This window comes from Pseudorasbora parva, chromosome 18, assembly GCF_024679245.1.
Source record: "Pseudorasbora parva isolate DD20220531a chromosome 18, ASM2467924v1, whole genome shotgun sequence".
NCBI lineage: Eukaryota > Metazoa > Chordata > Actinopteri > Cypriniformes > Gobionidae > Pseudorasbora > Pseudorasbora parva.
The window spans coordinates 26,044,487-26,061,356 of record NC_090189.1 but is presented as its reverse complement, the minus strand read 5'-3'; the positions used below and the strand labels follow the sequence as shown (position 1 = coordinate 26,061,356).

The 16,870-nt window shown below is 36.7% G+C and overlaps 1 protein-coding gene across 3 annotated transcripts in view; it reads left to right on the top strand.

The window, feature by feature from the left end:
- phka1b (phosphorylase kinase, alpha 1b (muscle)) overlaps positions 1–16,420 on the top strand; it is a 29,313-nt gene extending 12,893 nt beyond the window's left edge. For 2 of the 3 annotated variants that reach the window (XM_067423307.1, XM_067423308.1), the window contains 14 exons: positions 1,889–2,050; positions 2,157–2,233; positions 2,992–3,137; positions 3,250–3,403; positions 3,508–3,587; positions 3,657–3,735; positions 3,813–3,942; positions 5,418–5,519; positions 5,604–5,716; positions 5,793–5,837; positions 13,548–13,709; positions 13,796–13,849; positions 13,931–14,131; positions 14,280–16,420. In XM_067423307.1, the coding sequence (XP_067279408.1) occupies positions 1,889–2,050; positions 2,157–2,233; positions 2,992–3,137; positions 3,250–3,403; positions 3,508–3,587; positions 3,657–3,735; positions 3,813–3,942; positions 5,418–5,519; positions 5,604–5,716; positions 5,793–5,837; positions 13,548–13,709; positions 13,796–13,849; positions 13,931–14,131; positions 14,280–14,453 (1,679 nt within the window). In that variant the 3' untranslated portion in view covers positions 14,454–16,420. Of the gene's footprint in view, positions 1–1,888; positions 2,051–2,156; positions 2,234–2,991; positions 3,138–3,249; positions 3,404–3,507; positions 3,588–3,656; positions 3,736–3,812; positions 3,943–5,417; positions 5,520–5,603; positions 5,717–5,792; positions 5,838–6,068; positions 6,212–13,547; positions 13,710–13,795; positions 13,850–13,930; positions 14,132–14,279 lie in introns of those variants that run through there. The other variant, XR_010898913.1, reaches the window with a different exon arrangement.
- Positions 16,421–16,870: the final 450 nt, after the last annotated feature.

Genomic DNA, 16,870 nt, shown 5'->3' with positions numbered 1-16,870 from the left:
CATGTTTAAACGGCTTTTTTCTTGAAAAGACTAAAACCAAAGGGATGATTCATCCAAAAATAAGAAAAAACACTTTCTTTCTTCTGTGCAACACAAAAGAAAATATTTGAAATGTGTCTCACTGTTTTTGTCAATATAATGAAAGTCTGTTGGGTCCATTGTAGAGGCTGACTTTCAATATGTTTTACTGTGTTCCACAGAAGAAAGTCATATAGGTTTGGAATGACGTGAGGGTGAGTAATGATGACAGAATTTAATTTTTTGGGTGAACTACTCAATAAAAAAACAGTTTCAAAAGAAGTACTTCAAATCTTGAAAGTATATTTAAAAAACATACTTGCAGCTAATATAATATAATATAATATAATATAATATAATATAATATAATATAATATAATATAATATACAATTATATAATTTAATTTGCTTACCCCCAGGGCATCTAAGTTGTAGGTGTGCTTGTTTGTTAAGTAGATCACAAATGAAGATTTTTAACTCCAACCGTTGCAGTGTGCCAGTCGTATAATGCACGTCAATGGGGTGTAATTCTATGAAAGTAAAAAACACACAGACATACGAATCCATATGAAACCCTGTGGCTCGGGGCGACACATTGATGTCTTAAGACACGAAACGATCGGTTTCTGCGAGAAACAAAACAGTATTTATGTTAATTTTTACCTCATATCAGACAAATCTCATCTAGTATTCCCCAGCGCCATTACTTCCGCCAAATAAGGCCAAAAGACAGGCGTGATCTTTATATATATATATATAGATTCCTCATTGCCTGCATGGATCGGTTGAATGAGGCGGAAGCAATAATTAAAAAATAAGCATTTGGGCACTCACGGGAAAGCTGTAAGTAGTAAACACACAACAAGACAGAAGTTGGCAGGATGGAAGGATGAAGGCCGTGACGGGAGATAGTTGGTTCGGCCCTATTCTGCAGTGGATTATCAGGGAATCCCAGTTGTTTTCCATAAAAGTTTGTAAAACTATTCGGTGTAAAACGATCACTGCAGAGCCAGGTGTTGGTGGTGATCAAGGTAGCTGTGCACAAAATGAATCCATCTCTTCTTGATATCATCAATTTTGCTTTATAAGCTGATTTGTAATTTTTCGCAACTAGGTAATATACATTTATGTGACAAAGGCATAACTTGCTCTAGCTAACTGTATGCTGTAGTAACTAAAGGTGACAGTAACTAGCGATTGAACGGGCGAAGTTGAACTGATGCAAATTTGCTCAAGTTATTATAGTGTTAGGCCATGCTCAATGGCTCCAGTGCGTCATCGAGCCACTGTTTCAGTACTACACAGCTTTAGGGTATTAAGTGTAAGTTACTGGATTTTTTTGGTGTTGTTGCCATATTCCACCTTTCATGTTGTTGCTTTGCCACTCAACTTCGCATGTGCAATCCCTATGCTAATGGATGCCAATCTATTTGTTGTTATTGAAGAGTGTCATTCATTAAAGAATCTCCAAAACAAAGTACCCACTAATCTCATAAAGACTTGATTGAATCACTTTCTTCTTACATTATTGGAATTTTCCTTTCATAATTAAAAGATTACCAACAAACATTTTTGTTTGGAGGGTTAAGTCAGCTGAGAGGGGTTTGTTGGCTGATGACTTGCAGTTATTCCCTTCTCTGCATGACAATTTATGTTGAAATGTGTGGCCTGTGGTTGAAAGTCACTTTGTAAGACAGTTGGCCTTCCTGCATGGGTGGATGGGGGCTTGATAGGCAATTTTGTGTAGTTTTGTAAATTAACGTGGTGAAATACTCAGTTACGCCCTCAAAAGTGACAGACGATGTGCTCAACCCTCTGAGGCTTTTACTGAATTGTGCGAGTGTGTGTTTGTGCGTGTGTGTGTGTGCAGAGGTAGATGACCTGGCTGTGTATCTGGACCAGTTACTGGCGGTTCCTCAGGAAAGTCCCATTAGTGCCACTAAAGGAGGCCTCAGCCGCTTCAGGGCAGCAGCCAAAAAGACACGGGAAATGGTGTCTCTGGTGCACAAAGCCAGAGAGCTCAATATACACAGTGAGTTAAGAATGGGGCTTTCTAGACTGTCAATTTGATGCTGTTCAACAGCTACCTTTACAAATGCTCAGAAATAACTCACAATTTTATTTTGACCTCCCCGCAGATGTGCACATGTACCTTCCAACTAAACTTTTCCGTTCTCCAGCACCAAACCTCAATTTGCTGGATAACAAAGGAAAGGTAGATAACACAAAAATTACTGGCTTTCACAGTGAACATTTATGTAATAATTAGAATAATCACCGTCTCTGCTCTCCACAGTATGCTTGTTTTTTTCCCATGTCTAGTTCCAGATGTAAAAATTTAATTCATTTCTACATGGAAAAACTGTTTTTAATAATGTAAAACCTTCCAACAATGTGTTTAGTGGTTTTTATGTGATTGAATATTGTTTCTATGATTGCAAATAAAAGGGTTATTTCAACCAAAAATAAAAAGTATGTCTTTAATTGCGCACCCTCATGTCATTCCAAACCCTTAAGAATGACGTGAGGGAGAGTAAATGACGACAGAATTGAAATTTTTGGGTGAACTATCAGTTCGGTAGCTTTGCCTTTATTCAGATCAAATACTGTTTTACTTCAAAACACATGTTTGTAAAGTTGTGATTCAGAGAAATTAATAGATCAGAAGAATCTTTTTTTAATAGTATCTATCTATCTATCTATCTATCTATCTATCTATCTATCTATCTATCTATCTATCTATCTATCTATCTATCTATCTATCTATCTATCTATCTATCTATCTATCTATCTATCTATCTATCCATCTATTTATATATATATATATATATATATATATATATATATATATATATATATATATATATATATATATATATATATATATATATAAATTTATAAATATAAAAAATTACATTTGCTTTCCTGAAAATCTTACAATGAGCTGTCATGACTTTTTTTCCCACTGCAAAGATATCTGAGACACAGGCCCCTCATTCTGTGAATCTGCCCAGAGACATCAATGGCGGGATTGACTACCCAGCCCTAGTTCAGATGCTGAAACAAAGTCAGAACTTACAGGATCAGGCTGACATTCTCTACATACTCTTCAAAGACAAGTCTGTATCACCAAAACCACGTGACGAGCTTGTTAGATCTGTGTCCTAGAGAGCTGTACTCTTGTTGTGGAGGTTATATGAAGTTAAATGATGTTGGGATTTCTGTTATAAGGGGAATAGACTGGGACACCAAGCTACATGGGAAAGGTGGGACAGTAAAACGACTACTGAGTGATTTGTATGAAAAGGCAGGAAGCCTGAAACACTGGGGCCTCATCCGGATGATCTGCGGGATGCTACGCAAGAAAGTAGAAGAGCTGGATGCTGTGAGTATCAGCACTGCCACTATTATAATGTCAGGTTCCCTGTCTGTCTAAATTAAACAACGTTTTCTCAGAATGTAGTTATTGAATATGTTTTCCATTAACAGGCATGCTCAGATTTGCTAATTCATCAGAAGCATCTAACAGTTGGCCTTCCTCCTGAACCAAGAGAGAAAACAATTTCGGCGTGAGTTACACACAAATATGCTCACATTCTCATTTACCTGTTCATACTACAATCCTTGTCTCCGTATAGTCCTATGCCTCCAGACAAGCTGGCAAAGCTGATCGATGAGGCGAGCGAGAACAACCTCACCATCGCCATTCTCACTCAGGTTAGATCTGAAGGTCAGATCCACATCTCAGCCTTGTATGTTTTAATTCCACTGACACTCGCATTCGCTCCTGGCAGGAGATAATGGTGTTTTTGGGCATGATTATTCGAACCCAGCCGAAAATCTTCAGTGAAATGTTCCGCCTCCGCATTGGCCTCATTCTTCAGGTCATGGTCACTGAGCTTGCCCAGTCCCTCAGCTGTTCAGGTATGTCATTAAACTATAAAAAATAATGAGATTAAAAGAAGCCCGTGTTAGACTCAATGTTCAGCGATGTGGAAATAAAATAATATATTATTCCAAAGCCACTTTTTATAATGTCCGTCTTTGAATTGCCTTCATTTGGAGGATTTCTCAGCAAAAACTGATATAGCAATTTTACCATTTATGTCACTTAAACTCATCTAGGCCACATTTATTTGATCACAAATTCAGTAAAACAGTAATATTGTGAAATATTATTGCAATATAAAATAATATTTTCTATTTAGCCTGTCACCCCTCTTTTTGAGAATAGATCTAAACCTAATTGGTTGTAATTCATGAATGCCCTAGAATACAGACCTAAGGACTCTTTAAAGAAAACATTTTAGAAGTGTAATGTACTGAACTAAACTTTTTTTTATTTTATACCATATATATATAGTTTAGAAAATAATTTTGACTCTAAAATTGCAATAAAATCAAAGCTAAATGTCTAAACAAGTTGCTATCACAAAAATTGAGCCTGCTAAAAGGTTTTAACACAATGTCCAATTTTAAAATGTTTTTTACAAAATGAACTTTCAGTGTTTAAGCTTTCGCATGAATGATACCTAATTTATGATGAATACGAAAATATGTGGTAGGGTACAAGGACAGAGACTGTTAACAGGATAAATATTTTTAAATATGTAATTTATTTCTGTGATGGCAAAGCTGAAATGAATGGAAAGTTCTGGGCTGTGCGATATTGAAGAAAAATGCGATATGCGATATCTTTTTAAATAATGCGATATTTGATATGCGATACGATATTGCAATTAGTGTGTAAAATCTATTTAAATTATATTACAAATGATATTATATTATTGTTTATATTTATATTATAGATATTATAAGTGGTTTTATTGTCGCTTATATGTATTCTTGCTGAATGTAAATTATAATTGCTAAAAAAAACATACTGACCCCAAACTTTTGAACGGTTGTGTATATAAGGCTAATTAATCGTTATACTATTATTAATTATGAATTAATCTTACATTTTCCATTTAATTAAATACTTTTTTGGTTAGACTTTATTTTGATGTATCCTTTAACATATTGTGCTCACTATAAGTTGCAACTACATGTCTACTAACTCTCGTTGACGTATTAGTTGAGTGTATTAGTGTAAAGTAGATTAGTAGACTGGTAGGGTTAGAATAAATTGACATGTACTTGCAAAGTTACTTGTAGTTAGTAGAATGTCTATTGGAGGACCATCACAATAAAGAGTTAGTCGATATTAAGCAGAGAGTGTGTTGATACTCTAATGAGAGTGAGTTCACACATAGTTGCAATGTTACTTATAATCAACAGAATGCTCAAAGGGGACCATCAAAATAAAGTGTTACCCAATTTTTTTAATCAGTTGACAGCCCTAGTAGAAATTATTTTAGTCCAAGCACAAAAAAACATACAAGTCTTTTTATTTTTAGGTGAGGAGGCTACAGAAAGTTTGATGAATATGAGCCCATCTGAGATGAAGAACCTGCTGCTTCACATTCTCAGTGGCAAAGAGTTTGGAGTTCAAAAAAGTGGTAAATATATTCATCCATTTCCAGCAACATACTTCATCTGTTAGGTCTGTGAAATTGTATTTATCAGTTGTATTTTTGTGCCAGTGCGCTCAGCTGGAAATGTGGTCAGCTCTGCAGTCAGTGTCCTTGACGAGAGCAAATCCAGCTCCACCAAAACCGAAGTGAAAGTTGCAAGTAAACAGGGTGATATCAAACTGGTGAGAAAATGCTTGGGTTGGTTTTGTCTGAATCTAATTGCAGTAGATTAACTCTACTTTTTTCTGCATCCTTTAGTCTGTCTCAGTCCATTCGCTGGATATTGGAAACATTGAAGCAGGGGTAAGTGGATCAGAGGCAAACATGCCTTAACTTCCTTTCCAAGCTTGAGATATGCCCTCTTACAAAAATTTATGAAAAAGTTAATGTCCGTAACTTTTTTTGTGTTCAAGATTTAGAAATATTATATTATGAGAATGTACATCATGAATCAATTTTCAAAACCGTGTTTTTGTCTTAACCTGAGTCATTATGGTACACTTATAATAAGCGTTTATATTGGGACTATTTCAGAACAGACTGGTAGGAACCGCTGCGGATGAACACAGTCCCTGCATGACTCGCCACAGACATTAAACAGAGAGAAGTAGATCCGGCTACAATGTTCTTCTGCAAGACGCATGAAGTTCTGTTTATTAACCGCTAGAGCGCAAAAAGTAATGTTCAAGTATATTTTGAAGTATCCTTTATGCATAAAGTATAAAAATATCAATGTACTAGTAGTAAACTTGTAAAAAGTGTACTATTTCAATACTGCTGGGCACTAAATTTGCCCACTTTTAGTATATAAAATTATAAGATTAAGTGTACTATAAGTGTAACAGTTGTAAACTTTAAGTGCACAACTAAGTTTATTATTGGTACTGCATCTGTACTACAATTGAACTTATAGGTATACTAGTAGTTTACTATTTTAATACAAGTAGTAAAGGTTTTAATGCATGACATATGTGTGCAAGTATACTTTTAAGTGTGCGTTTAATGCATGACATATGTGTGCAAGTATACGTTTTCTTTAAGTGAATGTAACATTATACTTATATTTTACTATTTATATATTTTGCAATTTCAGTGTACCACTATGTTCAAATGTAGATATAAATGATTTACATTTCAAATATACCTTAAACTGTACTTTAACTCTTTTTAAAAACATTTTATTATAGCTTCTTGCATCCCTTTTTTATCACTTAAAAAGTTTCATAAAGAAAGGCAACCTTTTAAACAAATGTCGCATTTTGTCAAAGGCTACACCTTGATCAGATTCAAAGACATGATCATATGACAGATGGAGTAGATTGAGTTCATCATCACCCCCAAAGCTTCACAGTCATTTCCTCTTTATTGGTTTGATATTTCATTTGATAACATTAGGTAGTTTTGATTTACAAGCAAAGGATTAGTTCACTTCAAAATGAAAATTTCCTGATAATTTACTCACCCCATGTCATCTAAGATGTTCATGTCTTTCTTTCTTCAGTCGAAAAGAAATTTCAAGGATTTTCTCCACATAATGGACTTCAATGACAAGGTCCAAATCTAAGCAGTTTCAAAGGGCTTTGAAGGGCTTCAGAGGCTCTGCATGATATACATTTTAGCGAACTAATCCTTTAATGTTTGATGATCACATTATTTTACAATAGGGCTTGGGCGTCATGACGTCATTACTTGGCGTGGCGGCCATGTTGATGGCATCCTTTACTACTACTCGGACTACTTCTCACTGTTTATAGACGTACTCCCTCTCAGTCGTGTGTCTTAATTTGATTATTTTGGCGTTATTTCAACTATGGTAAACCGTTGCTGCATTTTGGGGTGTAACAGCGCAACACATAATCACCATGGGAAATGTCGAAAATGGATTAACTTTCCACCGCTTTCATGCTTGGAGGCGCAACCGCGGACAAGAAGTAATAACAGTACGATGTGCAAAAAGCAAGAATTGTCACACAATCAGATGTTTTTTTAGTGTTTATTTGCAAGTAGTGCAACCTGAGAACACAGAAATGTGGAATGCTTCAAGGTAAAAGGTTACAAATAAAAAATGAACACAGAAAACGGAGTGCAAGTTGTTGCACTTTATATAACGGAGTGCACTTTATATAACAATAATAAATACACTTTTTTTTTAAATAAATTCTTTCAATACTATATAAGCAAATAAATAGGTATCTATAAAATAACAACAAAAGACACAGAAAATGGAGGAAGTGCAAATTATAAATAAAGTAAACAATAACATTGCAATAACAAATAAAAACGGAGGCAGTGCAATTTCTTATATAATAATAATAATAATAATAATAATTAAAGCTGCAAGCAGCATTTAGCGGGGTTCAAGCAATTTCAGGTCTTTAAGCATTTGACGCCTTTTGCATGAAAGGTTTTTAAGCACTGAATGAATTTGAGAGATATCAGGTGAAATGAAGTGATAAACTGACAAAATGTGATTTTAAATGTTATAATAGTGACTTTACAAAGTCTAAATATGAATTATAGAACAAAATGACTAATTTAACCAGTAGGGTGGCAGCAGAGAAACATTCATTGGCTCAGTTTCATTTACCATGATTCTATTATGATTTACCATAGTTTACCACAATTTACCACATTCTAGTATGATTACCATGATTATTTTGTGATTTACTATAGTTTACCACAATCTAGTATGATTTACCATGATTTTATTGTGATTTACCATAGTTTACCATGTTGTATTATGATTTACCATGATTCTAGCATATTTTACCATGATTTACCATGTTCTAGCATGGTTTACCATGATTTACCACGTTTTAGTATGATTTACTATGATTCTATTGTGATTTACCATAATTTACCATGATTTACCACGTTCTAGAATGATGTACCATGATTCTATTGTGATTTAAATCTCCCCACTATCCTGCAGCAGTCCAGTGCTCATCCTCTCAGTAAGAGTTTTTCTCGTACTGATCATATTTAATACCTGTTGAGTTTTGATTTCTAAATGAATTTGACTAATAAAAAGGATCGCTTGTGTGTGCTGGTGCTTTTAGTCCAGCCTTCTTAAGTAGAATAAATGCTCGGTACGTGCCTTAAATTAATGTAACGTTAGAGGAAAATTTGTCAACTATAGGCCTACTTTGAATATTAATTAAGCGTTTTGGGCATACACATGTAAATTACATACAGTAAAATGATTGATAGTGAAAATGACAGAATAGTGATCAAAATGTTTAATACAAATAAATAAAGGATTGTATTCATCAGGTGTTACACACTTCAGCTTCGCGGTCACGAGTTTAGACGATGACTGACACCCTGTGGTGAATTATAGCGTGTGTTTATCAGCAGCTGCTTTCTCAGCTCGGCTTGGGTGGATTAAAACTTCATGTTACATTGAGTTTAGAAAATGATGTACTTAGTAATCATCAGAATATCTCTTCTCCAGTCTCTGTCCGAATCCACTAAGGCGAGTACTATCCTCCCAAAATGGCAGAAGGGGGAGGATTCCGTGATCTCTATGGGCGGGGCACTGTGTCGTGACGACATCTCATTCTCAATTGATCTAGAGAGTCAGAATGAGCAGATCTAACAAATGATTTGAACATTATATGATAACACATGGAAAAGTCCATTTACAGCCAATAAAGGGAATTTACCATAGGAGTGCATGGTTTTAAAGCTTTTTAACAGTATAGCGCCACCTATGGTATGATCTCCATAAAACTTTGCATGCTTCTTTAGCATGTTATGCCACATATACCGAACAATTTTCGTGAAGTTTTGAGTTTTCCCTTAGGATTTATAGGCTTTTGAATGTATTTTGCCGCACCTCTTTTCTAAATGTCCCTGTTATGGCCATCCAAATGCAAAAGTTCAACTTTTTTTTCAAAGATGATTGCTCTAGGGAGTCCAGAGAATTGTCCTAGACTGGTTTGGTTCCAATCGGGTAAAAAACCAGGGACTAGTTTGCAAAAGTAGGTTTTTAACATAATTGCAAATATTTAATGAACGATTTGATTGACAGCAATGGCTCTAGAGGCAAAGTTATTTAACATGAGGAGATCTATCAATTGATATGCATATGGTGTGGATATGTTAAACACCACGTGATTACAGAGCCATAAAACTCGTTAGCGCCAACTAGTGGTTGATTTCTTTTAAAATTCTTACAGACCTCTAGGACCATGAGTCAAACATGCCCATCAAGTTTCGTTCTGATTGGCCTCCGTTAACCTTGTCTTATAGGTATCAGCTTCATTGGCCGATGGCGGCCATGTTGATTGAGATACGCTGATGTCCTCATATACATAAATGGGGCCTTGGACCAAGATATTGCATACCAATTTTCAAGTCAATCAGACTAACAGTCAGGTGGTTATAGCCGTTTTTATGTTTTTTTAACATTATAGGGCCACCTAGAGCCCAATCATCGCGATTTTTTTATCGTGACCAAAGATTGAGCCCATACATAAGTGCACCGAGTTTGGTGATAATAACTCATTTCTTTCTTGAGTTATAGCCTTATAAATAAAATAGGCTCCGCCTTGAACGTCCATTTTGACGCCCCTTAGCAAAATTGAATCAAAGTTTCAACTTTTTTTCAATGATTATTTATAATCTGACTCCAGAGAATATTTCTGCACTGGTTTGGTTCCGATCGGTTAAAAAACCAGGGACCAGTTTGCAAAAGTAGGTTTTTCAAAAAAACCAAAATATCTCAAAATTGGCGCCCGAAGAGCGAGCCAATCCGAGGCATGCGTCTGGTCCGTCTCGAGCCAAGGATTCCAACGATATAAGGCACTTGAGGCTACGGCCAACGGTCTAGGAGTTATGAGCAGTTTTGCGAAATTGATCGCTATAGCGCCACCTATGGGCCAATCTGGCTCATAATTAGATAACCTCTCCTCGATTTTTGTACTACCTATTGGCCAAGTTTCAAGTCTCTAGCCCTTATGGTTTGGTCTGCACGATGCGTTTTACGGCAGAATAAAAACCGGCACAAATACAATAGGTTTTCAAGCACTTCGTGCTTGAACCCCTAATAATAGAGGCGTAAAAGGGCCTAAAAAGGCTTATAAAAAAAAACGATAGGGTCTCAGCGCCTGATTTTTGAGCTGCTGGTTACAAAAACTTTATCAAGCGTTTTGACATGGCCGGCAGAGAGGAACACAGTAGATTTTTGCATTTTCAGCTCATTTATCATGGAAATGATTTTTATTTTTTATTTAAATTTTTTCCCTTTTAAACTGTAATACCTCTACCGACGGCCCGATCTCCATAAAAGTTTGCACGCTGCTTTACAATAATAGTGTGCACATGCTCAGCTAATTTGGTGAAGTTCTGCGCAGAACAGACATTTTTTAGTCATTTTAATGTCATTTTGCATAGGATAATGTAGTTGACCTTTCTAACAGTTAAAGCGCCACCAAGAGGCCAGTTGCCACGTCCTTTTTCGGGTGACCACAGAATGAGCTCTTACATAGTTGTGCTGAGTTTGGTGAAAATATCTCGTTCCGTTGACGAGCTATAGCCAATTAAGTCGAAAGGGGCTCCTCCCACCTCAAACTTGGCGGCCCTTAGGAACCCTGAACCCAAATTTCCACTTTTTTTCAATGATTATTGACATTCAGACTCCAGAGAATCTGCCTGCACTGGTTTAGTCCCGGTTTGGCCAAAAACCAGGGACTAGTTCGCAAAAGTAGGTTTTTGGAAAAAGCCAAAATAGCCGGACATTTTCCCAGGTCACGAGCCAATCCGAGGCACGTCTGGTCCGTCTCGAGCCACGGATTCCAACGATATAAGGCACTTGAGGCTACGGCCAACGGTCTAGGAGTTATGAGCAGTTTTGCGAAATTGATCGCTATAGCGCCACCTATGGGCCAATCTGGCTCATAATTAGATAACCTCTCCTCGATTTTTGTACTACCTATTGGCCAAGTTTCAAGTCTCTAGCCCTTATGGTTTGGTCTGCACGATGCGTTTTACGGCAGAATAAAAACCGGCACAAATACAATAGGTTTTCAAGCACTTCGTGCTTGAACCCCTAATAATATATATGTTTCGGTTAGACTTTATTTCGATAGTCCACTTTAAACATTCTACTAACTATGTACGTTATCAACAGCATGTCAACTAACACTAATTAGAGTATTAGTAGACTGTAGGTTATGGTTATATGTGTTGGGGTTCATGTTAGTAGAATAAGTTGAATTGTAGTTGCAAAGTTACTTGTAGTCAGTGGAATGTCTGTTGGGGACCAACAAAATAAAGTTTTCGTCGTCGTCGGTGCTCCGCTCTTTCTTTGGAAATTCATGTGAATCCAAAACTTTAATAGTTCCGATTTTGTCTCTATAGCGGTTCCTGCCTTCCCTATTTAACGTATCCCGTTAAATTCCAAATCCCTTTCGGGATTTTAACATGTTTTTTCTTTCTCCTAACTCTGCTTCTCCTCATTCGACTTGCTGTATGTTTACTTTCGCGAGGCCATCAACATGGCCGCAACGTCCCAGAATGCAACGCGGCGCCCAAGCCCTATTACATGAGCAATCTTTCTATTGCTGCGTCCCAATTCGCCTACTTATACTACGTCCTAAAAGTATGTACTCTTTTTGTGAAGAAAAAGTATATACTTTTGAGTGTGTAGCAGAAAAGTATGCAAGCTTCGGGACATACTACTTCGCCATCTTTAACGGACTCTGTCGCTTAGTTACGTGCATCCCGTCACCGTTTATCTGCCCTGTCAATCATCGTCAGATTCATCACAGTTCAAATCCTCCACATTCAGTTTAATCTCCTACCGTATCGGAGAGAAATGTAGCCGCACGTTGATCTGCCATTTGTGGGTCTTTAATGCAGAGACTCTCCTCATGTATTTACAGTTTAAATATAATGATGCATTTAAAAGTTAATGGCCAAACGTGTCATTTCAAAAGTTCTCAATGCTGCTGCGGGTGAAATATAATGTGACAACACTGAATAAATATATTTTTGTCAGGTTAAATATTGATAGTTGGTCACTCAAACCCCTTTATCTAAACTTCTCTACTTAACCGCCGGACTCGCACATCCGTCATGTTTGTAGTTTTTTTAACGCTTTTTATACGCGTAGTTCTTTTGTAGTTCTTTCTACTTTTGTAGTTCTAATCGAATCCTCGTCCAACTCGCAATGGGTTGTGGGCAATATCAGCTGTTAGAGTGCCCATCGATCCATACTGTGAATTCGGACCGGAAATAGTAAACCATCCGGGAATCTTTGGAATACTCTTTTCAACATACTACGATTTGGGACATACTAATTCTATTTTCGAATACTATTTAGGATGGATAGTATGCGAATTGGGACGCAGGGTATCACTTGTTTCAGCTTCTTCTTCTCCTGTATTTTGATCAGGAGATTCTGTACTAGAAGTGTTCTATCACCCCCTACAGTATAACACTGAAAACATGGATAGCTGAAATATTTAGGCAGTGCAGGTGGGGAGTAAAGTAGATTCCAATGTACACTACCAGTGGACTAGCCTACACAAAAATTCAGATACACAGAATTAGGTACATATCTGTTTTATATCAATATTATAATCAATATTTTCAAACAATATTATTGAAATAAGACTGTATGTAAAACTAAGTTAAAAAAAGGTATATTTTTTAGGCTACTCAATCAAAAAATGAAACACAAAATAGCCAAGTATAATTTGAATACTTAATTATACTTTTAAGTGTATCTTGATCAAAAGATTGAGTACAAGTAAAGGCCAAATATACTTAGACCTTTCTGTTAGTATGTCAAGAATACTTAAGTGCAACTTTAAGTATATTTCTGAGAAGTACATAAAACAAATGTCTGAGAAGTATATAAAAAGTAGACTGAAAGTATACTTTTTTGTTTTTAGTTTATAAGTATTTATTTTGTTTTGTATTTAAGTATACTAATAGCAAAGTTGAATAACTGTATTTTTCGTAAGGGATCTCTTTGTAGGTGTAATTAATCTGATTGTTTTCCAGAAATATAGACTTCCATCCATTGAGTCATTTCAAGGATCATTAGGAGCCACGTCGGTGCGTGACAGCAGGCATGGCCAGTGGCTCCGGCGCAGACGTCTAGATGGAGCTCTCAATAGAGTCCCTGTTGGATTCTATCAGAACGTCTGGAAGATTCTGCAGAAGGTGAGAGGGACACATCGCAATGAGTGCCAAGGCCAAATTTGTCAAGCATATCCTTCAAATTTGCTTTCCTTTCTCGTAATTAACAGTGCCATGGGCTGTCCATTGAGGGCTTTGTGCTTCCATCCTCAACCACAAAAGAGGTAAACAACTTAAAGAGATCAAATGAAGTTATATTTTAGTCTTAAATTCACAGAATTATATTAAAATACTGCCATTTCTAGATGACTCCCGGTGAAATAAAGTTTGCCGTGCATGTGGAGACAGTGTTGAACCGCGTTCCTCAGCCTGAATACCGGCAGTTGTTGGTGGAAGCCATCCTGGTGCTGACCATGTTGGCTGAGGTGGACATCCAGAGTCTGGGTGGTGTCATTCAGGTGGAGAAGATTGTACAAATGGCCAATGACATGTTCTACAGTGATCAGGTTTGCTCCTTGAGAAGAAACCTTTATATACCTAATTTTGCAGTGCAATATTATCACGTTCAACTGACTAGCAATAGCAAAGGAAACTGCATTTGCCCAGTGATTTCATGGAATCATTAACATCAATGACTGAATTCTGTTTCTGTAGAAAGAACTGGGAGCTGATGAAAGCCTCCTTGAAAGAGATCACATGACTGGCATCTGCAGGCTGCTCTATGACAGCGCCCCTAGTGGCCGCTTTGGAAGCATGACTTACCTTTCTAAAGCAGTGACTACCTATGTTGAAGACTTTCTTCCCAGTGGAGCTTGTGCCCTTCAGTGAAGCTCCAGACTTAAGCATCACATTTTAAATGTAGATAAGGAGGTACGATTGATCTTTGTATACATTTGTGCAAGCAAATATGAGCGAAAAAGTAATTCTGTCTTTTGCAAACAAGGCCAGCTAAATGTAAAGTGTGCTACTTTTGCAGTGGTGTTAAGTATTTAAGTAGTTTTACTGAGTATCAAAGATATTAGCAACATTTACTCACTACTTGGCTGCATTTTTCATTAAGTGTATGTACTCTCCAATGCGTTTGTGATGAGAAATGCAATTACTCCAAAAGCCAAAGTTTATTTTGCACCCCCAAGTGATTGGGGGGGCTGTGGCCCGATTCGAGGCTTGTCGCAAACAACATTTTGTCTAAAAAATGATCAGTTGTGTGGGGTCATTATGATTATTTAACTGCTCCCAATCTATCTAAAAATCATGTTTGAGATTTAAATTATGACTCTTGATCAGACTGATTAGATACCGGCAATACCCAATAAGAGCAAGCTTCGCCAACCGGATGTTGTATGCTTTTAGTTCAAACATGGCAGCTACAAAGTGGAGTATAGACAAAGATTCATTTTCATTTTTTTCAGTTTCTGTTTTTGGTTTTCTCTGCAAAACGATGTTGACGGCACTCCAGATTTTTTGTTTCTGAAGTGTGGAAATCCCCCTGGGAATCGGCAGGTGTGGGGTCTCGTGGTCTGGCCGAATCATGTATAGTGTGCCTTCGGAGGATTATAATGTTAAACGTCGATTCAAACAGTCCTTAAGTCTGTGGTCTCCCACAGTTTTAAAACCAGTTAAGATTTGAAAATTGTCTAGTGTGTCCAAAGCCTGCCTTACCAAATTTGACAACAAGGTTACTTTATGCAAATACGAGTGCATTAGTAGGTAGTTGAGGCGTTTCATGAGATGAGAACGTGGCTAAACCCAGCACGTCCAGCGCAAGAGGGCTTTGCCTTATTTCCTTTTACATAACATTATTTTATTTGTCTGTTATATAGAAGAGTCCTTTTTGAGGGATGCTGGTTTACTTATTTTCTTTTTGAGCACTTTAGCTTAACTGACTTGACTTAACTTGCAGTATTGAGTTTTATTGAGGTTTTAGAAAATAAACGTGATTGCTCTCGCTGACAAATCATCTGTTTCTTGTTTTTCACTGGTATGTCTCTTAGGTGTGGAGGACTAGTGCGTCTTTGAGCCTACATTCAGCACAAGTAAAATACTTAAAGTACTCTTAAAATCAAAAACTCTAACCCCACAGACAAGGTTTAAGCCTAGTCCCAGACTAAAATGCATATTTGAGCTGTTTTAACTGAAAGCAAGCTTGCATTGACATATCTTAAAAATATGTCAGCACCATTGTTGTATCTCAAGATGCACATCAGTAATGTTTATAAAGGCACTTTATAAAAGCTACTCAAATGCCCTAATTGAACTAAAGTCAAATCCTGGTTTAATCTAAGCACTGTCTGTGAAACCAGGCCAAAGACTTACTCTCGTAAAAAAACTCAAGTCGTATTGGAATTGGTGACTTTTAATTTTTAATGGATTGCTTTTTGCTGTAAGGTTTTACTCAAGTATGATTTTTAGGGTCACTTTACACCTCTATACTTTTGTTCCACCAGCTTCACCAAATTTGCGTTTGGTCGGCCAAGTAGTCCTGCCCCAAGTACACTTCACTGAATGTTGGGCTGCACAAGTGTTGGCTGGTTAGCATTGGCGAATTAGCCCAAAGCATCTTTCTCCATTGCTAGCCGTTTAAAAGTATTCTGGTGGTTTTCTTTTAAGCTTCAGCTGAAAAGTGGGATTTTTGGGGTTGGAATCGAGATGAAGGCTGTATCCAAAATAGCATTTAGAGACACATTTTTGTAGGCTAGCCCAGAATTTAGCATCACCCTGATTGATTTTTCCATTGGCTTTTGGATATTTGCAGAAAATGAGCTCTGTGACCAATAAAAGTTCATGGTTATTTACCCATTTTGTTCATCATGATAATCTTCACAAATTAACACAACTTTAATTAAATTTTTAACCAGTTGCCGGAAGTAAAAAAACCTAGGCTATAAATGAACTACACAATGGTCAAATTACTGTCACCACCACTAAGCTTCTGACAACTCTTTCCATCTTTATTTCAAAAAACCTTTACCTGAAAAGTTGATTTTTTTTTTCCTGTTTTGAGTAGAATAGTTTGTAAGCTTCATGATGACGTTTAATGTCCCTGACAATCTTTTGTGTCCCATTTAGTCTTTTTCAGAGCAAATTAACTGCTGTATTTTATAGCATAGAATAAAACGTAAAAATATCTTGCGCTTGTCTGAACCAAAGACCGTATTTCAGGCATTAAACCAGAAAAACCTATTGACTTCAGAACAATGAAATTCACTAGATTACTCCACTTATATAGTCAACTGAATGAGTCA